Raw genomic sequence first — 25,444 nt, forward strand, 5'->3', positions numbered from 1 at the left:
CCTTAGTACCCAAAAAAACGGATAACAGATTAATATAAACGTTTTATCACAGTCAAAAACACAGTCTCACAGGTCTGCTGTGAGTGATTACCTCCCTCAAAACTAGTTTTGGAGACCCCTGGGCTCTGTAGAGACGTCCTGGATCATGGAGGAAGAAATAGGAAGACTGACTGAATTTTTACTGCGCAATAAAGCGCCAAAATAGGCCCCTCCCACTCATATTACAACAGTGGGGAAGCTCAGTAAACTGAATCTATTCAAAAATAAACGACAGCCATGTGGAAAAATAATGCCCAAAAAGATTTATCACCAAGTACCTCAGAGAAAAACGATTAACATGCCAGTAAACGTTTTAAAAATAAAATTATGAAATGATATTAATAAGCCTGCTGCTAGTCGCTTTCACTGCAGTGGGGGCTCAAATATAAGTTAAATGTATACAGTATTTTCTTAGTGAAGTTCCATTCCCCAGAAATACCTCAGTGTAAACATACATACATATCAGCCTGATACCAGTCGCTACTACTGCATTTAAGGCTGCACTTACATTATATCGGTATTAGCAGTATTTTCTCAGTCAATTCCATTCCTTAGAAAATAATATACTGCAACATACCTCCTTGCAGGTGAACCCTGCCCGCTGTCCCCTGTTCTGAAGTTACCTCACTCCTCAGAATGGCCGAGAACAGCAAATGGATCTTAGTTACGACCGCTAAGATCATACACAAACTCAGGTAGATTCTTCTTCTAATGCTGCCTGAGAAAAAACAACACACTCCGGTGCTGTTTAAAATAAACTTTTGATTGAAGAAATAAAAACTAATTTTAATAACCACAGTCCTCTCACACGTCCTATTAGTTAGGTGCAAGAGAATGACTGGGTATGACGTAGAGGGGAGGAGCTATATAGCAGCTCTGCTTGGGTGATCCTCTTGCACTTCCTGTTAGGGAGGAGATATAATCCCATAAGTAATGGATGACCCGTGGACTGACTACACTTAACAGGAGAAAAAACTATACACCAGGTAAGAATTTTTTTTTCTTTTTCCTAAAAAATGCTTTTCCCAAATATGAAACCAACAGTCTGCAAAAGGAAGTACAATACATATATTTAGAACTTTACATTAAAGGGACAGTCTAGGCCAAAATAAACTTTCATGATTCAGACACAGCATGTAATTTTAAACAATTTTCCAATTTACTTTTATCACCAATTTTGCTTTGTTCTCTTGGTATTCTTAGTTGAAAGCTTAACCTAGGAGGTTAATATGTTAGTTTCTTAGACCTTGAAGCCCACCTCTTTCAGATTGCATTTTAACAGTTTTTCACCACTAGAGGGTGTTAGTTCACGTATTTCATAGATAACGCTGTGCTCGTGCACGTGAAGTTATCTGGGAGCAGGCACTGATTGGCTAGACTGCAACTCTGTCAAAAGAACTGAAAAAAGGGGCAGTTTGCAGAGGCTTAGATACAAGATAATCACAGAGTTTAAAAGTATATTATAACTGTGTTGGTTATGCAAAACTGGGAAATGGGTAATAAAGGGACTATCTTTTAAAACAATAAAAATTCTGGTGTAGACGGTCCCTTTAATACATTAAGTGCCAAACCATAGCTGAGAGTGTCTTAAGTAATGAAAACATACTTACCAAAAGACACCCATCCACATATAGCAGATAGCCAAACCAGTACTGAAACAGTTATCAGTAGAGGTAATGGAATATGAGAGTATATCGTCAATCTGAAAAAGGGAGGTAGGAGATGAATCTCTACAACTGATAACAGAGAACCTATGAAATAGATCTCCCGTGAGGAAAACCATTGCATTCAATAGTTGATACTCCCTTCACATACCTCTGACATTCACTGTACACGGAGAAATCAGGCTTCAAAATGCTGAGAAGTGCATATCAACGTAGAATCTAAGCACAAACTTACATCACCACCTCCATAGGAGGCAAAGTTTGTAAAAACTGAATTGAATTGTGGGTGTGGTGAGGGGTGTATTTATAGGCATTTTGAGGTTTGGGAAACTTTGCCCCTCCTGGTAAGATTGTATATACCATAGGTCACTAGCTCATGGACTCTTACCAATTACATGAAAGAAATCAGAATCTTCAGCAGAGCACCTCTCTCTGCCAACCACCATGAAATGAGGCAAAGAACTACTGTGGGGGTAGGGGAAGTGAGAGGGATATTTAAATGTTCTCTTTGGGGTGTCTTTGTCTCCTCCTGATGGCCAGGTAAAGTATTTCCCATAGGTTATGAATGTTTTCGTAGACCCTCGCTGCCATTAGAAGGAAAAAAAAAAAAGTTTCCTCACATTTCTTCTGAATCTGCTACCCTCTAAACTTAAGATAATGATTAATTTATTTTTTTCTGGAAAATGCTTTCAGCTTCCACTTTAAGTCCCATTGAATAATTGAATGTTTCTATCATGTCACTGCTTCCATCATCTCCTATAAAACCGCGAACATTATACCGATGTAGTCCAATAATGATTAGAATATAATGCAGGTTTATTGATGGACTTGTTCCCTTATCACTATGGCAACGGTATCTATTGAATCCATTGTGCAGAAACCATGTCACAAAAAATAAAAAAAATTGTCGACTATTTCTGGGGGTCAACCCATTCAGATTCATAACAATAGAATCCTAATTAATCAGTTCAGGTTTTATTTGAAATCTAAACACAAATTTTCAAGTCTACAAAAATGAGAGCAGACAATTGGTAAGTTTTTGTTTCATACAACATCCTAAAACATATTGGGGAAGGGAAAATAAAAAACATTACAGCCAGCAGATCAGATAAAGACAGCTGCGATGAAATTCCAATCACAAAATGGTTCATTTGAGACACATACATTGCCACAGTGGACATTTCTTTTTTTTTTACAATATAAAACAGTGACAGTTCTACAGATGCAGTTATCAGTAAATATACACATGCATTCACAGAAAAATGTAGGAATGCCGTTTTTTTTTTCCTTTTTTTTTATTAACCCTCTTCAACTCTTTTCCTTTATTTAATAGATTGTTCAGGCACAAAAAAAGAAAAAGGGTATTTTCAATAAATGACACTTTAATAAAAAATAAAAAAAAGGAGGGGTTCTGTCAGTGTTTACTTTTCTTTGACTTCTTGTGTGATCTGTGAGGGGATCTGGACTGGGACCTGGACTTTTTCACAGACTTTTTTGGTGACCTTGACCGCGACCGTCGCGACCTTTTAGGCGTCCTTGAACCAGATGGTGATCTAAAAAAAAATGACAAGGGCATAAAATGTACCAGAAGAGAGCTTGAACACTACACTTTAAAAAGGGACAGGAAACCACAAAATGTTCTCACGATTTAGATAGTACATACAATTTTAAACAACTTTTCAGTTTACTTCTATTATTAAATTTGCTTCATTATCTTATCCTTTTCTGAAGGAACAGCATTGCACTACAGGCAGATAACTGTACACATCTAGTCAGCCAATCACAAGAGACAAATGTGTGCAGACACCAATCAGCAGTTTGCTCCTACTAGTGTAGGATATGTGCATATTTTTCAACAAGGGATACCAAAAGAACAAAGCACATTTAAAAATAGAAGTGAATTTAAAAGTGTCTTAAAATTACATGCTCTATCTGAATCATGCTAATGTTTAAAGTGATCGTCAATCCTTTTGTGAAACTCTAGGATTGACCATTACAACAAATAAGGGGACTATCAGTCATGAAGTATAAAATACATCATGCTGAAAGTTCCTTTGTTTCAAGGAAACGCCAATAGCAATGCGGGAAATCCAGCATGGCGCCTGCTGGAACGCACGGTTATTTGCTAAGAGTTGGAAACGTCACATCTTAACAAAATAGCGTTCTGCCGTGGGCTGCTTGAGCAGCTCAGTGGGGCGAACACTTGAAAAAAATTAAAGAACTTTCAGCATTAAGTATTTTATACTCTTTATTTATTCCAATGGTCAATCTGAGCGTTCATAAACGCTAGGATTGACGATCACTTTAATTTTGAATGCCCAATACCTTTAATACTATTTAAATCAGTGATGGTCAACTATCAATTGGTTTTGGAAGCCTTGAGGGCTGAATATAAAATGTATGGCTATTAGACAAAAAGTTGAAGAGTCCCCTTTATCTGCTGTTCTCACCTCCAGAGTTGTGGCCATTTTGTTTGCACACACACAAATTTTTTTTTTTTTTTTAAGGGCTTAAAGGGACACTGTACACTAGATGTTTATTTGCATACATTTTTTGTAGATGATCCATTTATATAGCACACCCCAGAGCTTTGTGAAAATGTATAGTTAAATTTTGCATTTATCCACCTGTAGACCTACTTAATCCTTCATAAAGACTCTACATTTTCAAAAACAAGTGCAAGAGCAGATTACTAGCAAGCATACACAGACATTCTAGCTTCATTTAATGCATGTGTCACAAAGAACAGTAAGTAGAGTGTCTTATGCTTTAATGCTCACCTTTTGGCCTTTTTACTAATATCCCTGGGAGAATCTTTATGTGATGACCTAGATCGGGAAGTGTCTTTGTGGGATCTTTCAGACCTCTCTGACCGCTCTGATTTTGGTGATGGTGATTTGCCTCTCCTGCCGCTGCTACTGCGTGATGGGCTCACAGACCCGCTGTGTCGCCTTTTCCTGATGGTATTAATAAGTATTGTTATTAAGTACAGTATAATAGGATGGTAACAATATGAAAAAAACATAATTTATGCTTACCTGATAAATTTATTTCTCTTGTAGTGTAGTCAGTCCACGGGTCATCCATTACTTATGGGATATATTCTCCTTCCCAACAGGAAGTTGCAAGAGGATCACCCAAGCAGAGTTGCTATATAGCTCCTCCCCTCACATGTCATATCCAGTCATTCGACCGAAACAAGACGAGAAAGGAGAAACTATAGGGTGCAGTGGTGACTGGAGTTTTAATTAAAATTTAGAACTGCCTTAAAAGACAGGGCGGGCCGTGGACTGACTACACTACAAGAGAAATAAATTTATCAGGTAAGCATAAATGATGTTTTCTCTTTTTAAGTGTAGTCAGTCCACGGGTCATCCATTACTTATGGGATACCAATACCAAAGCTAAAGTACACGGATGATGGGAGGGACAAGGCAGGAACACTTAAACAGAAGGAACCACTGCCTGTAGAAGCTTTCTCCCAAAAACAGCCTCCGAAGAAGCAAAAGTGTCAAATTTGTAAAATTTTGAAAAGGTATGAAGTGAAGACCAAGTTGCAGCCTTGCGAATCTGTTCAACAGAGGCCTCATTCTTAAAGGCCCAGGCGGAAGCCACAGCTCTAGTGGAATGAGCTGTGATTCTTTCAGGGGGCTGCTGTCCAGCAGTCTCATAGGCTAAACGTATTATGCTACGGAGCCAAAAAGAGAGAGAGGTGGCCGAAGCCTTTTGGCCTCTCCTCTGTCCAGAATAAACGACAAACAGAGAAGAAGTTTGCCGAAAATCTTTAGTTGCCTGTAAATAGAACTTCAGGGCACGGACTACGTCCAGATTATGCAAAAGACGTTCCTTCTTTGAAGAAGGATTAGGACATAATGATGGAACAACAATCTCTTGATTGATATTCCTGTTAGAAACTACCTTAGGTAAAAACCCAGGTTTAGTACGCAGAACTACCTTGTCTGAATGAAAAATCAGATAAGGAGAATCACAATGTAAGGCAGATAACTCAGACTCTTCGAGCTGAGAAAATAGCCATCAAAAACAGAACTTTCCAAGATAACAGTTTAATATCAATGGAATGAAGGGGTTCAAACGGAACACCTTGAAGAACTTTAAGAACCAAGTTTAAGCTCCACGGCGGAGCAACAGTCTTAAACACAGGCTTAATCCTAGCTAAAGCCTGACAAAAAGCCTGGACGTCTGGAACTTCTGCCAGACGTTTGTGTAAAAGAATAGACAGAGCAGAAATCTGTCCCTTTAAGGAACTAGCAGATAAACCCTTTTCTAAACCCTCTTGTAGAAAAGACAATATCCTAGGAATCCTGACCTTACTCCATGAGTAACTCTTGGATTCACACCAATATAAATATTTACGCCATATCTTATGGTAAATTTTTCTGGTAACAGGTTTCCGAGCCTGTATTAATGTATCAATAACCGACTCCGAGAAACCACGCTTTGATAGAATCAAGCGTTCAATCTCCATGCAGTCAGTCTCAGAGAAATTAGGTTTGGATGGTTGAAAGGACCCTGAATTAGAAGGTCCTGCCTCAGAGGCAGAGACCATGGAGGACAGGACGACATGTCCACTAGGTCTGCATACCAGGTCCTGCGTGGCCACGCAGGTGCTATCAGAATCACTGATGCTCTCTCCTGTTTGATTCTGGCAATCAATCGAGGCAGCAACGGAAACGGAGGAAACACATAAGCCATCTTGAAAACCCAAGGGGCTGCTAGAGCATCTACCAGCACCGCTCCCGGGTCCCTGGATCTGGATCCGTAACAAGGAAGCTTGGCGTTCTGGCGAGACACCATGAAATCCAGTTCTGGTTTGCCCCAACGCTGGATGAAGTTCCCACTCCCCCGGATGAAAAGTCTGACGACTTAAAGTCCGCCTCCCAGTTCTCCACGCCTGGGATGTGGATCGCTGACAGGTGGCAAGAGTGAGACTCTGCCCAGCGAATTATCTTGGAGACTTCTAACATCGCTAGGGAACTCTTAACTCCAGAATATTTATTGGGAGGAGTTTCTCCTCCTGAGTCCACGATCCCTGAGCCTTCAGGGAGTTCCAGACTGCGCCCCAGCCCAGCAGGCTGGCATCTGTTGTTACAATCGTCCAATCTGGCCTGCGAAAAGTCATTCCTTTGGACAGATGAACCGGAGACAACCACCAGAGAAGAGAATCTCTGGCCTCCTGGTCCAGAGTCAGTAGAGGGGACAGATCTGAATAATCCCCATTCCACTGACTTAGCATGCATAATTGCAGCGGTCTGAGATGCAGGCGCGCAAATGGCACTATGTCCATAGCCGCGACCATTAAGCCGATCACTTCCATGCACTGAGCTACTGATGGCCTTGGAATGGAATGAAGGACACGGCAAGCATTTAGAATCTTTGATAACCTGGACTCAGTCAGGTAAATCTTCATCTCTACTCTACAGAATCTATCAGAGTCCCTAGAAAAGGAACCCTTGTGAGTGGTAACTTTTCAAAGTTCACTTTCCACCCATGCGACCTCAGAAATGCAAGAACTCTCTCTGTATGAGACTTTGCATTTTGAAAACTCGACGCTTGTATCAGAATGTCGTCTAGGTACGGAGCCACCGCTATGCCTCGTGGTCTTAGTACCGCCAGAAGTGAGCCCAGAACCTTCGTAAAAATTCTCGGGGCCATGGCTAACCCAAAGGGAAGAGCTACAAACTGGTAATGCCTGTCTAGAAAGGCAAACCTTAGGTACCGATAATGATCCTTGTGAATCGGTATGTGAAGGTAGGCATCCTTTAAGTCCACTGTGGTCATATACTGACCCTCTTGGATCATGGGTAGGATGGTTCGAATAGTTTCCATTTTGAACGATGGAACTCTTAGGAACTTGTTTAAGATCTTTAAGTCCAAGATTGGTCTGAAGGTCCCCTCTTTTTTGGGAACCACGAACAGATTTGAGTAAAACCCTTGCCCTTGTTCCGTTCGCGGAACTGGGTGGATCACTCCCATTACTAAGAGGTCTTGCACACATTGTAGAAATGCCTCTTTCTTTATTAGGTTCGTTGATAACCTTGACAGATGAAATCTCCCTTGTGGAGGAGAAGCTTTGAAGTCCAGAAGGTATCCCTGAGATATGATCTCCAACGTCCAGGGATCCTGGACATCTCTTGCCCAAGCCTGGGCGAAGAGAGTCTGCCCCCCACTAGATCTGTTTCCGGATAGGGGGCCCTTCCTTCATGCTGTCTTAGGGGCAGAAGTAGGCTTTCTGGCCTGCTTGCCCTTGTTCCAGGATTGGTTGCTTTTCCAACCCTGTCTGTAACGAGCAGCAGTTCCTTCCTGTTTTGGAGCGGAGGAAGTTGATGCTGCTCCTGCCTTGAAAATACAAAAGGCACGAAAATTAGACTGTTTGGCCTTTGATTTGGCCCTATCCTGAGGAAGGGAGTGACCCTTACCTCCCGTAATGTCAGCAATAATTTATTTCAAACCGGGCCCGAATAGGGTTTGCCCTTTGAAAGGAATATTAAGCAATTTAGATTTAGAAGTCACATCTGCTGACCAGGATTTAAGCCATAGCGCTCTGCGCGCCTGGATGGCAAAACCGGAGTTCTTTGCCGTTAGTTTGGTTAAGTGCACAACGGCGTCCGAAACAAATGCATTAGCTAGCTTAAGTGCTTTAAGCTTGTTCATAATCTCATCCAATGGTGCTGTGCGAATGGCCTCTTCTAGAGACTCAAACCAGAAAGCCGCCGCAGCAGTGACGGGCGCAATGCATGCAAGGGGCTGTAATATAAAACCTTGTTGAACAAACATTTTCTTAAGGTATCCTAATTTTTTATCCATTGGATCTGAGAAAGCACAACTATCCTCCACCGGGATAGTGGTGCGTTTAGCTAAAGTAGAAACTGCTCCCTCCACCTTAGGGACCGTCTGCCATAAGTCTCGTGTGGTAGCGTCTATTGGGAACATTTTTCTAAATATCGGAGGAGGGGAAAAGGGCACACCGGGTCTATCCCACTCCTTGCTAATAATCTCTGTAAGCCTTTTAGGTATAGGAAAAACGTCAGTACACACTGGCACCGCATAGTATTTATCCAGCCTACATAACTTCTCTGGGATCGCTCTGGGATCGCGACCGTGTCACAATCATTCAGAGCCGCTAACACCTCCCCTAGCAATACGCGGAGGTTCTCAAGCTTAAATTTAAAATTTGAAATTTCTGAATCCGGTCTCCCTGGATCAGATCCGTCACCCACAGAATGAAGCTCTCCGTCCTCCTGTTCTGCAAATTGTGACGCAGTATCGGACATGGCTCTCGTGTCATCAGCGCGCTCTGTCCTTAACCCAGAGCTATCGCGCTTGCCTCTTAACTCAGGCAAATTAGATAATACTTCTTTCATAACATTAGCCATATCTTGTAAAGTGATTTGTAAGGGCCTTGATGTACTTGGCGCCACAACATCACGCACCTCCTGAGCGGGAGGCGCAGGTACTGACACGTGAGGAGAGTTAGGCGGCATAACTTCCCCCTCGATGTCTGGTGATAATTTCTTTACCGGTAAAGATTGACCTTTATTTAAAGTAATATCAATACAATTGGTACACATATTTCTATTGGGCTCCACATTGGCTTTTAAACATAATGAACAAGCAGATTCATCTGTATCAGACATGTTTAAACAGACTAGCAATGAGGCTAGCAAGCCTGGAAATTACTTTCAGAAAATGTTCCAGCAATGTGAAAAACGCTGCTGCGCTTTTAAAACACAAAAAGACAATTACAGTTGAAATAACAATGAACAAATTCAGTTATAGCAACCAAATTTTACATTAAATGTATGAAATCAGCAGAGGATTGCACCCACTAGCAACGGATGATTAACCCCTTAATACCCAAAAACGGATAAACAAATTAACAGTTAACGCTTTTTATCACAGTCAAACACACTGTCACAGGTCTGCTGTGACTGATTACCTCCCTCAAATATAAATTTTGAAGACCCCTGAGCTCTCCGGAGACGTCCTGGATCAAGGAGGAAGAAACAGGAAGACTATGATTGAATTTTAACTGCGCAACAAGGCGCTAACACAAAGCCCCTCCCAGTCATATTACACAGTGGGAGACCAGCTATAACGGTTTCTATGCAGAAATATACGTTAGCCATGTGGAAAAAATCATGCCCAAAGAGATTTATCACCAAGTACCTCACAAAACGATTAACATGCCAGTAAACGTTTTAAAAAACAACATTTCATATGTTGTGTAAAGTTATCACTAAGCCTGCTACCAGTCACTTCTACTGCAGTTAAGGCTCATACATTATTACAGTATTACCAGTATTTTTTCAGTCAAAATCTATTCCATAGAAAATAACTCTACTGTGTATACATTTACCAGCCTGATACCAGTCGCTACTACTGCATTTTAGGCTGTACTTACATCATATGGGTATCGGCAGTGTTTTCTTAGTCAATTCCATTCTTAGAAAATTTTACTGCACATACCTCATTTGCAGGGGACCCCGCATGCTATTCCCTTTTCTGAAGTTACCCCACTCCTCAGAATGTGCGAGAACAGCCAGCGGATCTTAGTTACGTCTGCTAAGATCATAGAAAACGCAGGCAGATTCTTCTTCCAATACTGCCTGAGAGAAAAAACAGCACACTCCGGTGCCATTTAAAATAAACTTTTGATTGAAGAATAACTAATTAAAAAACTCCTAACTCCTCTCATGACCTCCTCCTTTGTTGAGTGTTGCAAGAGAATGACTGGATATGACATGTGAGGGGAGGAGCTATATAGCAGCTCTGCTTGGGTGATCCTCTTGCAACTTCCTGTTGGGAAGGAGAATATATCCCATAAGTAATGGATGACCCGTGGACTGACTACACTTAACAAGAAAAACATAATTTATGTAAGAACTTACCTGATAAATTCATTTCTTTCATATTAGCAAGAGTCCATGAGCTAGTGACGTATGGGATATACAATCCTACCAGGAGGGGCAAAGTTTCCCAAACCTCAAACTGCCTATAAATACACCCCTCACCACACCCACAATTCAGTTTAACGAATAGCCAAGAAGTGGGGTGATAAGAAAGGAGCGAAAGCATAAAAAATAAGGAATTGGAATAATTGTGCTTTATACAAAAAAATCATAACCACCACAAAAAAGGGTGGGCCTCATGGACTCTTGCTAATATGAAAGAAATGAATTTATCAGGTAAGTTCTTACATAAATTATGTTTTCTTTCATGTAATTAGCAAGAGTCCATGAGCTAGTGACGTATGGGATAGCAGATATCCAAGATGTGGAACTTCCACGCAAGAGTCACTAGAGAGGGAGGGATAAAATAAAGACAGCCAATTCCGCTGAAAAAATAATCCACAACCCAAATCAAAAAGTTTTAATCTTATAATGAAAAAAAAATGAAATTATAAGCAGAAGAATCAAACTGAAACAGCTGCCTGAAGTACTTTTCTACCAAAAACTGCTTCAGAAGAAGAAAAAAACATCAAAATGGTAGAATTTAGTAAAAGTATGCAAAGAAGACCAAGTTGCTGCTTTGCAAATTTGATCAACAGAAGCTTCATTCCTAAAAGCCCAGGAAGTAGAAACTGACCTAGTAGAATGAACCGTAATCCTTTGAGGCGGGGACTTACCCGACTCTACATAAGCATGATGAATCAAAGACTTTAACCAAGATGCCAAGGAAATGGTAGAAGCCTTCTGACCTTTCCTGGAACCATAAAAGATAACAAATAGACTAGAAGTCTTTCTAAAACCTTTAGTAGCTTCAACATAATATTTCAAAGCTCTTACTACATCCAAAGAATGTAAAGATCTCTCCATAGAATTCTTAGGATTAGGACACAATGAAGGGACCACAATTTCTCTACTAATGTTGTTAGAATTCACAACCTTAGGTAAAAATTTAAATGAAGTCCGCAACACCGCCTTATCCTGATGAAAAATCAGAAAAGGAGATTCACAAGAAAGAGCAGATAACTCAGAAACTCTTCTAGCAGAAGAGATGGCCAAAAGGAACAAAACTTTCCAAGAAAGTAATTTAATATCCAGAGAATGCATAGGTTCAAATGGAGGAGCCTGTAAAGCCCTCAGAACCAAATTAAGACTCCAAGGAGGAGAGATTGACTTAATGACAGGCTTGATACGAACCAAAGCCTGTACAAAACAATGAATATCAGGATGATTAACAATCTTTCTGTGAAAAAGAACAGAAAGAGCAGAGATTTGACCTTTCAAAGAGCTTGCAGACAAACCCTTATCCAAACCATTCTGAAGAAACTGTAAAATTCTAGGAATTCTAAAAAATGCCAAGAGAATTTATGAGAAGAACACCAAGAAATGTAAGTCTTCCAGACTCGGTAATAAATCTTTCTAGACACAGATTTACGAGCCTGTATCATAGTATTAATCACCGAGTCAGAGAAACCTCTATGACTAAGAATCAAGCGTTCTATCTCAAGGCCCATTTTTCCATCAGGGTCTCAAATCATTAAATTTGAAGGTATGGAGATTGAAGGTCTGGCCTTAACGGAAGTGTCCAATGTTGGCAACTTGCCATCCAAACGAGATCCGCATACCAAAACCTGTGAGGCCATGCTGAAGCCACCAGCAATACAAACGAACGTTCCATTAGAATTTTGGAAATCACTTTTGGAAGAAGAACTAGAGGCGGAAAGATAAGCAGGTTGATAATTCCAAGGAAGCGACAACGCGTCCACTGCTTCCGCCTGAGGATCCCTGGATCTGGACAGATACCTGGGAAGTTTCTTGTTTAGATGAGAGGCCATCAGATCTATTTCTGGAAGTCCCCAGATTTGAACAATCTGAAGAAATACCTCTGGGTGAAGAGACCATTCGCCCGGATGTAACGTCTGGCGACTGAGATAATCCGTTTCCCAATTGTCTACACCTGGGATGTGAACCGCAGAGATTAGACAGGAGCTGGATTCCGCACATACAAGTATCCGAGATACTTCTTTCATAGCCTGAGGACTGTGAGTCCCACCTTGATAATTGACATACGCCACGGTTGTGACATTGTCTGTCTGAAAACAAATAAACGATTCTCTCTTCAGAAGAGGCCAGAACTGAAGAGCTCTGAAAATATTGATTGGTAATTATGCCTCCTGAAATTCCCAAACCCCATGCGCTGTCAGAGATCCCCATACAGCTCCCCAACCTGAAAGACTCGCATCTGTTGAGATCACAGTCCAGGTTGGACGAACAAAAGAGGCCCCTTGAATTAGACGATGGTGATTCAACCACTAAGTCAGAGAAGATCAAACATTGGGATTTAAGGATATTAATTGTGATATCTTTGTATAATCCCTGCACCACTGGTTCAGCATACAAAGCTGGAGAGGTCTCATGTGAAAGCGAGCAAAAGGGATCGCGTCCGATGCAGCAGTCATGAGACCTAGAATTTCCATGCACAAAGCTACCGAAGGGAATGATTGAGACTGAAGGTTTCGACAAGCTGAAACCAACTTCAGACGTCTTTTCTGTTAGAGACAAAGTCATGGACACTGAATCTATTTGAAAACCCAAAAAGGTTACCTTTGTCTGAGGAATCAAGGAACTCTTTGGTAAATTGATCCTACAACCATGTCTTTGAAGAAAAAAACACAAGTTGATTCGTATGAGATTCTGCAGAATGTAAAGACTGAGCAAGTACCAAGATATCGTCCAAATAAGGAAATACTGCAATACCCTGTTCTCTGATTACAGAGAGAAAGGCACCGAGAACCTTTGAAAAGATCCTTGGAGCTGTTGCTAGGCCAAACGGAAGGGCAACAAACTGGTAATGCTTGTCTAGAAAAGAGAATCTCAGGAACTGATAGTGATCTGGATGAATTGGAATATGAAGATATGCATCCTGTAAGTCTATTGTAGACATAATGCCCTTGCTGAACAAAAGGCAGAATAGTCCTTATAGTCACCATTTTGAATGTTGGTATCCTTACATAACGATTCAATATTTTTAGATCCAGAACTGGTCTGAAGGAATTCTTCTTTGATACAATGAATAGATTTGAGTAAAACCCCAGACCCCGTTCCAGAACTGGAACTGGCACAATTACCCCAGCCAACTCTAGGTCTGAAACACATTTCAGAAACGCCTGAGCCTTCACTGGGTTTACTGGAATGCGTGAGAAAAAATCTTCTCACAGGCGGCCTTACCTTGAAACCTATTCTGTACCCTTGTGAAACAATGTTCTGAATCCAAAGACTGTGAATCAAATTGATCCAAATATCTTTGAAAAATCGAAACCTGCCCCCTACAAGCTGTCCTGGAATGAGGGCCGCACCTTCATGCGGATTTGGGAGCTGGTTTTGACTTTCTAAAAGGCTTGGATTTATTCCAGACTGGAGAAGCTTTCCAAACGGAAACCGTTCCTTTAGGGGAAGGGTCAGGCTTCTGTTCCTTATTCTGACGAAAGGAACGAAAACGATTAGCAGCCCTATATTTACCTTTAGATTTTTTGCCCTGAGGCAAAAAGGTTCCTTTCCCCCCAGTAACAGATGAAATGATAGAATCCAACTGTGAACCAAATAATTTATTACCTTGGAAAGAAAGAGAAAGCAAAGTTGACTTAGAAGTCATATCTGCATTCCAAGATTTAAGCCATAAAGCTCTTCTAGCTAAAATAGCTAAAGACATATACCTGACAGCAATTCTAATATCATCAAGAATGGCATCACAAATAAAGTTATTAGCATGTTGAAGAAGTTTAACAATGCTATAAGCATTATGGTCTGACACTTGTTGTGCTAAAGCCTCCAACCAAAAAGTGGAAGCTGCAGCAACATCAGCCAAAGAAATAGCAGGTCTAAGAAGATTATCTGAACATAAATAAGCTCTCCTTAGAAAGGATTCAAGCTTCCTATCTAAAGGATTCTTAAAGGAAGTACTATCCGCCGTAGGAATAGTAGTACGTTTAGTAAGAGTAGAGAAAGCCCCATCAACTTAGGGATTTTGTCCCAAAATTCTAATTCATCAGATGGCACAGGGTACAATTTCTTAAACCTTGGAGAAGGAGTAAATGAAGTACCCAGACTATTCCATTCCTTAGAAATTACTTCTGAAATAGCATCAGGAACTGGAAAAACTTCTGGAATAACTACATGAGGTTTAAAAAACGAATTTAAACGCTTAGTAGATTTAGTATCAAGAGGACTAGACTACTCCATATCTAATGTAATCAACACTTCTTTAAGTAAAGAACGAATAAACTCCATCTTAAATAAATATGAAGATTTATCAGTGTCAATATCTGAAGCAGAATCTTCTGAACCAGATAGATCCTCATCAGAAACAGATAAGTCAGAATGATGGCACTTAAAAATTCATCTGAAATATGAGAAGTTTTAAAAGACCTTTTACGTTTACTGGAAGGAGGAATAACAGACAGCCTTCCTAATAGAATTAGAAACAAATTATTTTACATTAACAGGGACATCCTGAACATTAGATGTTGAAGGGAAAAAAACAGGTAAAGGATTATTACTAATGGAGACACTATCTGCATTAGAAATTTTATCATGACAACTAACACAAACTACAGCCGGAGGAACAGTTACCAAAAGTTTACAACAAATGCACTTAACTTTGGTAGAACCAGCATCAGGCAGCGTCTTTCCAGAAGTAGATTCTGATCCAGGGTCAGGTTGTGACATCTTGCAATATGTAATAGAAAAAACAACATATAAAGCAAAATTATCAAATTCCTTAAATGACAGTTTCAGGAATGGGAAAAGATGCAAAATAAACAAGCCTCTAGCAACCAGAAGCAATGAAAAAGTGACTTAAAAAATGTGAAAAAAGGTGGAGACCAGTATGACGCCCACATTATTGGCACCAAGTACAACGCCCATATTTTTTGGCGCCAAGTATGACGCCACATCCTCTGACGTCGAAAACGACGCCCACATTTTTTTGCGCAAAAAAACAGAATTTATGTTTACCTGATAAATTACTTTCTCCAACGGTGTGTCCGGTCCACGGCGTCATCCTTACTTGTGGGATATTCTCTTCCCCAACAGGAAATGGCAAAGAGCCCAGCAAAGCTGGTCACATGATCCCTCCTAGGCTCCGCCTACCCCAGTCATCCGACCGACGTTAAGGAGGAATATTTGCATAGGAGAAACCATATGATACCGTGGTGACTGTAGTTAAAGAAAATAAATTATCAGACCTGATTAAAAAACCAGGGCGGGCCATGGACCGGACACACCGTTGGAGAAAGTAATTTATCAGGTAAACATAAATTCTGTTTTCTCCAACATAGGTGTGTCCGGTCCACGGCGTCATCCTTACTTGTGGGAACCAATACCAAAGCTTTAGGACACGGATGATGGGAGGGAGCAAATCAGGTCACCTAGATGGAAGGCACCACGGCTTGCAAAACCTTTCTCCCAAAAATAGCCTCAGAAGAAGCAAAAGTATCAAACTTGTAAAATTTGGTAAAAGTGTGCAGTGAAGACCAAGTCGCTGCCCTACATATCTGATCAACAGAAGCCTCGTTCTTGAAGGCCCATGTGGAAGCCACAGCCCTAGTGGAATGAGCTGTGATTCTTTCGGGAGGCTGCCGTCCGGCAGTCTCGTAAGCCAATCTGATGATGCTTTTAATCCAAAAAGAGAGAGAGGTAGAAGTTGCTTTTTGACCTCTCCTTTTACCGGAATAAACAACAAACAAGGAAGATGTTTGTCTAAAATCCTTTGTAGCATCTAAATAGAATTTTAGAGCGCGAACAACATCCAAATTGTGCAACAAACGTTCCTTCTTCGAAACTGGTTTCGGACACAGAGAAGGTACGATAATCTCCTGGTTAATGTTTTTGTTAGAAACAACTTTTGGAAGAAAACCAGGTTTAGTACGTAAAACCACCTTATCTGCATGGAACACCAGATAAGGAGGAGAACACTGCAGAGCAGATAACTCTGAAACTCTTCTAGCAGAAGAAATTGCAACCAAAAACAAAACTTTCCAAGATAATAACTTAATATCAACGGAATGTAAGGGTTCAAACGGAACCCCCTGAAGAACTGAAAGAACTAAGTTGAGACTCCAAGGAGGAGTCAAAGGTTTGTAAACAGGCTTGATTCTAACCAGAGCCTGAACAAAGGCTTGAACATCTGGCACAGCTGCCAGCTTTTTGTGAAGTAACACAGACAAGGCAGAAATCTGTCCCTTCAGGGAACTTGCAGATAATCCTTTTTCCAATCCTTCTTGAAGGAACGATAGAATCTTAGGAATCTTAACCTTGTCCCAAGGGAATCCTTTAGATTCACACCAACAGATATATTTTTTCCAAATTTTGTGGTAAATCTTTCTAGTTACAGGCTTTCTGGCCTGAACAAGAGTATCGATAACAGAATCTGAGAACCCTCGGCTTCGATAAGATCAAGCGTTCAATCTCCAAGCAGTCAGCTGGAGTGAGACCAGATTCGGATGTTCGAACGGACCTTGAACAAGAAGGTCTCGTCTCAAAGGTAGCTTCCATGGTGGAGCCGATGACATATTCACCAGATCTGCATACCAAGTCCTGCGTGGCCACGCAGGAGCTATCAAGATCACCGACGCCCTTTCCTGATTGATCCTGGCTACCAGCCTGGGGATGAGAGGAAACGGCGGGAATACATAAGCTAGTTTGAAGGTCCAAGGTGCTACTAGTGCATCCACTAGAGCCGCCTTGGGATCCCTGGATCTGGACCCGTAGCAAGGAACTTTGAAGTTCTGACGAGAGGCCATCAGATCCATGTCTGGAATGCCCCACAGTTGAGTGACTTGGGCAAAGATTTCCGGATGGAGTTCCCACTCCCCCGGATGCAATGTCTGACGACTCAGAAAATCCGCTTCCCAATTTTCCACTCCTGGGATGTGGATAGCAGACAGGTGGCAGGAGTGAGACTCCGCCCATAGAATGATTTTGGTCACTTCTTCCATCGCCAGGGAACTCCTTGTTCCCCCCTGATGGTTGACGTACGCAACAGTTATGTTGTCTGATTGAAACCGTATGAACTTGGCCCTCGCTAGCTGAGGCCAAGCCTTGAGAGCATTGAATATCGCTCTCAGTTCCAGAATATTTATCGGTAGAAGAGATTCTTCCCGAGACCAAAGACCCTGAGCTTTCAGGGATCCCCAGACCGCGCCCCAGCCCATCAGACTGGCGTCGGTCGTGACAATGACCCACTCTGGTCTGCGGAAGGTCATCCCTTGTGACAGGTTGTCCAGGGACAGCCACCAACGGAGTGAGTCTCTGGTCCTCTGATTTACTTGTATCCTCGGAGACAAGTTTGTATAGTCCCCATTCCACTGACTGAGCATGCACAGTTGTAATGGTCTTAGATGAATGCGCGCGAAAGGAACTATGTCCATTGCCGCTACCATCAAACCTATCACTTCCATGCACTGCGCTATGGAAGGAAGAGGAACGGAATGAAGTATCCGACAAGAGTCTAGAAGTTTTGTTTTTCTGGCCTCTGTCAGAAAAATCCTCATTTCTAAGGAGTCTATTATTGTTCCCAAGAAGGGAACCCTTGTTGACGGAGATAGAGAACTCTTTTCCACGTTCACTTTCCATCCGTGAGATCTGAGAAAGGCCAGGACGATGTCCGTGTGAGCCTTTGCTTGAGGAAGGGACGACGCTTGAATCAGAATGTCGTCCAAGTAAGGTACTACAGCAATGCCCCTTGGTCTTAGCACTGCTAGAAGGGACCCTAGTACCTTTGTGAAAATCCTTGGAGCAGTGGCTAATCCGAAAGGAAGCGCCACGAACTGGTAATGCTTGTCCAGGAATGCGAACCTTAGGAACCGATGATGTTCCTTGTGGATAGGAATATGTAGATACGCATCCTTTAAATCCACCGTGGTCATGAATTGACCTTCCTGGATGGAAGGAAGAATTGTTCGAATGGTTTCCATTTTGAACGATGGAACCTTGAGAAACTTGTTTAAGATCTTGAGATCTAAGATTGGTCTGAACGTTCCCTCTTTTTTGGGAACTATGAACAGATTGGAGTAGAACCCCATCCCTTGTTCTCCTAATGGAACAGGATGAATCACTCCCATTTTTAACAGGTCTTCTACACAACGTAAGAATGCCTGTCTTTTTATGTGGTCTGAAGACAACTGAGACTTGTGGAACCTCCCCCTTGGGGGAAGCCCCTTGAATTCCAGAAGATAACCTTGGGAGACTATTTCTAGCGCCCAAGGATCCAGAACATCTCTTGCCCAAGCCTGAGCGAAGAGAGAGAGTCTGCCCCCCACCAGATCCGGTCCCGGATCGGGGGCCAACATTTCATGCTGTCTTGGTAGCAGTGGCAGGTTTCTTGGCCTGCTTTCCCTTGTTCCAGCCTTGCATTGGTCTCCAAGCTGGCTTGGCTTGAGAAGTATTACACTCTTGCTTAGAGGACGCAGCACTTTGGGCTGGTCCGTTTCTACGAAAGGGACGAAAATAAGGTTTATTTTTGGCCTTGAAAGGCCGATCCTGAGGAAGGGCGTGGCCCTTACCCCCAGTGATATCAGAGATAATCTCTTTCAAGTCAGGGCCAAACAGCGTTTTCCCCTTGAAAGGAATGTTAAGTAGCTTGTTCTTGGAAGACGCATCAGCTGACCAAGATTTCAACCAAAGCGCTCTGCGCGCCACAATAGCAAACCCAGAATTCTTAGCCGCTAACCTAGCCAATTGCAAAGTGGCGTCTAGGGTGAAAGAATTAGCCAATTTGAGAGCATTGATTCTGTCCATAATCTCCTCATAAGGAGGAGAATCACTATTGACCGCCTTTACCAGCTCATCGAACCAGAAACACGCGGCTGTAGCGACAGGGACAATGCATGAAATTGGTTGTAGAAGGTAACCCTGCTGAACAAACATCTTTTTAAGTAAACCTTCTAATTTTTTATCCATAGGATCTTTGAAAGCACAACTATCTTCTATGGGTATAGTGGTGCGTTTGTTTAAAGTGGAAACCGCTCCCTCGACCTTGGGGACTGTCTGCCATAAGTCCTTTCTGGGGTCGACCATAGGAAACAATTTTTTAAATATGGGGGGAGGGACGAAAGGAATACCGGGCCTTTCCCATTCTTTATTTACAATGTCCGCCACCCGCTTGGGTATAGGAAAAGCTTCTGGGAGCCCCGGGACCTCTAGGAACTTGTCCATTTTACATAGTTTCTCTGGGATGACCAACTTGTCACAATCATCCAGAGTGGATAATACCTCCTTAAGCAGAATACGGAGATGTTCCAACTTAAATTTAAACGTAATCACATCAGGTTCAGCTTGTTGAGAAATGTTCCCTGAATCAGTAATTTCTCCCTCAGACAAAACCTCCCTGGCCCCATCAGACTGGTTTAGGGGCCCTTCAGAACCATTATTATCAGCGTCGTCATGCTCTTCAGTATCTAAAACAGAGCAGTCTCGCTTACGCTGATAAGTGTGCATTTTGGCTAAAATGTTTTTGACAGAATTATCCATTACAGCCGTTAATTGTTGCATAGTAAGGAGTATTGGCGCGCTAGATGTACTAGGGGCCTCCTGAGTGGGCAAGACTCGTGTAGACGAAGGAGGGAATGATGCAGTACCATGCTTACTCCCCTCACTTGAGGAATCATCTTGGGCATCATTGTCATTGTCACATAAATCACATTTATTTAAATGAGAAGGAACTCTGGCTTCCCCACATTCAGAACACAGTCTATCTGGTAGTTCAGACATGTTAAACAGGCATAAACTTGATAACAAAGTACAAAAAACGTTTTAAAATAAAACCGTTACTGTCACTTTAAATTTTAAACTGAACACACTTTATTACTGCAATTGCGAAAAAATATGAAGGAATTGTTCAAAATTCACCAAAATTTCACCACAGTGTCTTAAAGCCTTAAAAGTATTGCACACCAAATTTGGAAGCTTTAACCCTTAAAATAACGGAACCGTTTATAACTTTAACCCCTTTACAGTCCTTGGTATCTGCTTTGCTGAGACCCAACCAAGCCCAAAGGGGAATACGATACCAAATGACGCCTTCAGAAAGTCTTTTCTATGTATCAGAGCTCCTCACACATGCGACTGCATGTCATGCCTCTCAAAAACAAGTGCGCAACACCGGCGCGAAAATGAGGCTCTGCCTATGCTTTGGGAAAGCCCCTAAGAATAAGGTGTCTAAAACAGTGCCTGCCGATATAATCTTATCAAAATACCCAGATTAAACGATTCCTCAAGGCTAAATATGTGTTAATAATGAATCGATTTAGCCCAGAAAAAGTCTACAGTCTTAATAAGCCCTTGTGAAGCCCTTATTTACTATCTTAATAAACATGGCTTACCGGATCCCATAGGGAAAATGACAGCTTCCAGCATAACATCGTCTTGTTAGAATGTGTCATACCTCAAGCAGCAAGAGACTGCTCACTGTTCCCCCAACTGAAGTTAATTCCTCTCAACAGTCCTGTGTGGAACAGCCATGGATTTTAGTGACGGTTGCTAAAATCATTTTCCTCATACAAACAGAAATCTTCATCTCTTTTCTGTTTCTGAGTAAATAGTACATACCAGCACTATTTTAAAATAACAAACTCTTGATTGAATAATAAAAACTACAGTTAAACACTAAAAAACTCTAAGCCATCTCCGTGGAGATGTTGCCTGTACAACGGCAAAGAGAATGACTGGGGTAGGCGGAGCCTAGGAGGGATCATGTGACCAGCTTTGCTGGGCTCTTTGCCATTTCCTGTTGGGGAAGAGAATATCCCACAAGTAAGGATGACGCCGTGGACCGGACACACCTATGTTGGAGAAAAGGTCTGTAACACACATACGTCAAAAAATGACGCAACCACGAACAAACTTCCGGCGTCAACTATGGCGCCGGAAATAACAGAAATTTGCGCCAAAAAAGTTCACGCCAAGAATGACGCAATAAATTGAAGCATTTTCTGCCCCCGCGAGCCTAACAGCCCGCAGGGAAAAAAGTCAATTGAAAATTTTTAAGGTAAGAAAAAAATTATTTATTCATATGCATTATCCCAAATAATGAAACTGACAGTCTGAATGAAGGAATACTGATTATCCTGAATCATGGCAAATATAAGTTTAAACACATATATTTAGAACTTTACATAAAGTGCCCAACCATAGCTTAGAGTGTCAAATAAAATAAGACTTACTTACCCTAAGACACTCATCTACATATAGTAGATAGCCAAACCAGTACTGAAACGAGAATCAGTAGAGGTAATGGTATATAAGAGTATATCGTTGATCTGAAAAGTGAGGTAGGAGAAGAAATCGATAACAGAGAACCTATGAAATAGAACCCCTAGAGGAAGACCATTGTATTCAAATAGGCAATACTCTCTTCACATCCCTCTGACATTCACCGCACTCTGAGAGGAAAAACATAATTTATGTAAGAACTTACCTGATAAATTCATTTCTTTCATATTAGCAAGAGTCCATGAGCTAGTGACGTATGGGATATACATTCCTACCAGGAGGGGCAAAGTTTCCCAAACCTTAAAATGCCTATAAATACACCCCTCACCACACCCACAATTCAGTTTAACGAATAGCCAAGAAGTGGGGTGATAAGAAAAAAGTGCGAAAGCATATAAAATAAGGAATTGGAATAATTGTGCTTTATACAAAAAAATCATAACCACCACAAAAAAAGGGCGGGCCTCATGGACTCTTGCTAATATGAAAGAAATGAATTTATCAGGTAAGTTCTTACATAAATTATGTTTTCTTTCATGTAATTAGCAAGAGTCCATGAGCTAGTGACGTATGGGATAATGACTACCCAAGATGTGGATCTTTCCACACAAGAGTCACTAGAGAGGGAGGGATAAAATAAAGACAGCCAATTCCTGCTGAAAATAATCCACACCCAAAATAAAGTTTAATGAAAAAACATAAGCAGAAGATTCAAACTGAAAACGCTGCCTGAAGTACTTTTCTACCAAAAACTGCTTCAGAAGAAGAAAATACAACAAAATGGTAGAATTTGGTAAAAGTATGCAAAGAGGACCAAGTTGCCGCTTTGCAAATCTGATCAACCGAAGCTTCATTCCTAAACGCCCAGGAAGTAGAAACTGACCTAGTAGAATGAGCTGTAATCCTATGAGGCGGAGTCTTACCCGACTCAACATAGGCAAGATGAATTAAAGATTTCAACCAAGATGCCAAAGAAATGGCAGAAGTTTTCTGGCCTTTCAAAAACCGGAAAAGATAACAAATAAACTTGAAGTCTTTCGGAAAGACTTAGTAGCTTCAACATAATATTTCAAAGCTCTAATAACATCCAAAGAATGCAACGATTTCTCCTTAGAATTCTTAGGATTAAGACATAATGAAGGAACCACAATGTCTCCACTAATGTTGTTGGAATTCACAACTTAGGTAAAAATTCAAAAGAAGTTCGCAACACCGCCTTATCCTGATGAAAAATCAGAAAAGGAGACTCACAAGAAAGAGCAGATAATTCAGAAACTCTTCTGGCAGAAGAGATGGCCAAAAGGAACAAAACTTTCCAAGAAAGTAATTTAATATCCAATGAATGCATAGGTTCAAATGGAGGAGCTTGAAGAGCCCCCAGAACCAAATTCAAACTCCAAGAAGGAGAAATTGACTTAATGACAGGCTTTATACGAACCAAAGATTGTACAAAACAATGAATATCAGGAAGAATAGCAATCTGTCTGTGAAAAAGAACAGAAAGAGCAGAGATTTGACCTTTCAAGGAACTTGCGGACAAACCCTTATCTAAACCATCCTGAAGAAACTGTAATATTCTCGGTATTCTAAAAGAATGCCAAGAAAAATGATGAGAAAGACACCAAGAAATATAAGTCTTCCAGACTCTATAATATATCTCTCTGGATACAGATTTACGAGCCTGTAACATAGTATTAATCACAGAGTCAGAGAAACCTCTTTGACCAAGAATCAAGCGTTCAATCTCCATACCTTTAAATTTAAGGATTTCAGATCCTGATGGAAAAAAGGACCTTGAGACAAAAGGTCTGGTCTTAACGGAAGAGTCCACGGTTGGCAAGAAGCCATCCGGACAAGATCCGCATACCAAAACCTGTGAGGCCATGCCGGAGCTACCAGCAGAACAAACGAGCATTCCTTCAGAATCTTGGAGATTACTCTTGGAAAAAGAACTAGAGGCGGAAAGATATAGGCAGGATGATACTTCCAAGGAAGTGATAATGCATCCACTGCCTCCGCCTGAGGATCCCGGGATCTGGACAGATACCTGGGAAGTTTCTTGTTTAGATGAGAAGCCATCAGATCTATTTCTGGAAGTTCCCACATTAGAACAATCTGAAGAAATACCTCTGGGTGAAGAGACCATTCGCCCGGATGCAACGTTTGGCGACTGAGATAATCCGCTTTCCAATTGTCCATACCTGGGATATGAACCACAGAGATTAGACAGGAGCTGGATTCCACCCAAACCAAAATTCGAGATACTTCTTTCATAGCCAGAGGACTGTGAGTCCCTCCTTGATGATTGATGTATGCCACAGTTGTGACATTGTCTATCTGAAAACAAATGAACAACTCTCTCTTGAGAAGAGGCCAAGACTGAAGAGCTCTGAAAATTGCACGGAGTTCCAAAATATTGATCGGAAATCTCACCTCCTGAGATTCCCAAACCCCTTGTGCCGTCAGATACCCCCACACAGCTCCCCAACCTGTAAGACTTGCATCTGTTGAGATTATAGTCCAGGTCGGAAGAACAAAGAAGCCCCCTGAACTAAACGATGGTGATCTGTCCACCATGTCAGAGAGTGTTGTAAAATCGGTTTAAAGATATTAATTGAGATATCTTTGAGTAATCCCTGCACCATTGGGTCAGCATACAGAGCTGAAGAGGTCGCATGTGAAAACGAGCAAAGGAGATCGCATCTGATGCGGCAGTCCTAAGACCCAACATTTCCATGCATAAGGCTACCAAAGGGAATGATTGTGACTGAAGGTTTTGACAAGCTGATATCAATGTTAAACTTCTCTTGTCTGACAAGGACAGAGTCATAGACACTGAATTTATGTACAAAAACCTAAAAAGGTTACCCTTGTCTGAGGAATCAATGAACTGAATGGTAAATTGATCCTCCAACCATGAAATTGAAGAAACAACACAAGTCGATTCGTATGAGATTCTTCGAAAATGAGAAGACTGAGCAAGTACCAAGATATCGTCCAAATAAGGAAATACCACAACCCTATTCTCTGATTACAGAAAAAAGGGGCACCGAGAACCTTTGAAAAAAATTCTTGGAACTGAGGCTAGACCAAACGGTAGAGCCACAAAACTGGTAATGCTCGTCTAAAAAGAGAATCTCAGACACTAAAAGTGATCTGGATGAATCGGAATATGCAGATACACATCCTGTAAATCTATTGTAGACATATAATGCCCTTGCTAAAGGCAGGATAGTCCTACAGTAACCATCTTGAATGTTGGTATCCTAACATAACGATTCAATAATGACAGATCCGGAACTGGTCTGAAGGAATTGACCTTCTTTGGTACAAATGAAGAGATAAAATAAAACCCCAGCCCCTGTTCCAGAACTGGAACTGGCATAAATACTCCAGCCAACTCTAGATCTGAAACACATTACAGAAATGCTGAGCCTTTGCTGTGTTAACTGGGACACGGGAAAGAAAAGAATCTTAGCAGGAGGCCTTAACTTGAAGCCAATTCTG

General features: G+C 41.3%; 1 protein-coding gene across 1 annotated transcript in view; it reads right to left on the reverse strand.

Annotated features, from left to right (window-relative positions):
• Window positions 1–2,662: 2,662 nt before the first annotated feature.
• U2SURP (U2 snRNP associated SURP domain containing) overlaps window positions 2,663–25,444 on the reverse strand; it is a 248,488-nt gene continuing 225,706 nt past the window's right edge. Inside the window, 2 exon segments of the mRNA XM_053710012.1 lie at window positions 2,663–3,256; window positions 4,484–4,660. Of these exon segments, the coding sequence (XP_053565987.1) occupies window positions 3,118–3,256; window positions 4,484–4,660 (316 nt within the window). The 3' untranslated portion in view covers window positions 2,663–3,117.

The sequence above is a fragment of the Bombina bombina genome, chromosome 4 (assembly GCF_027579735.1).
Source record: "Bombina bombina isolate aBomBom1 chromosome 4, aBomBom1.pri, whole genome shotgun sequence".
NCBI lineage: Eukaryota > Metazoa > Chordata > Amphibia > Anura > Bombinatoridae > Bombina > Bombina bombina.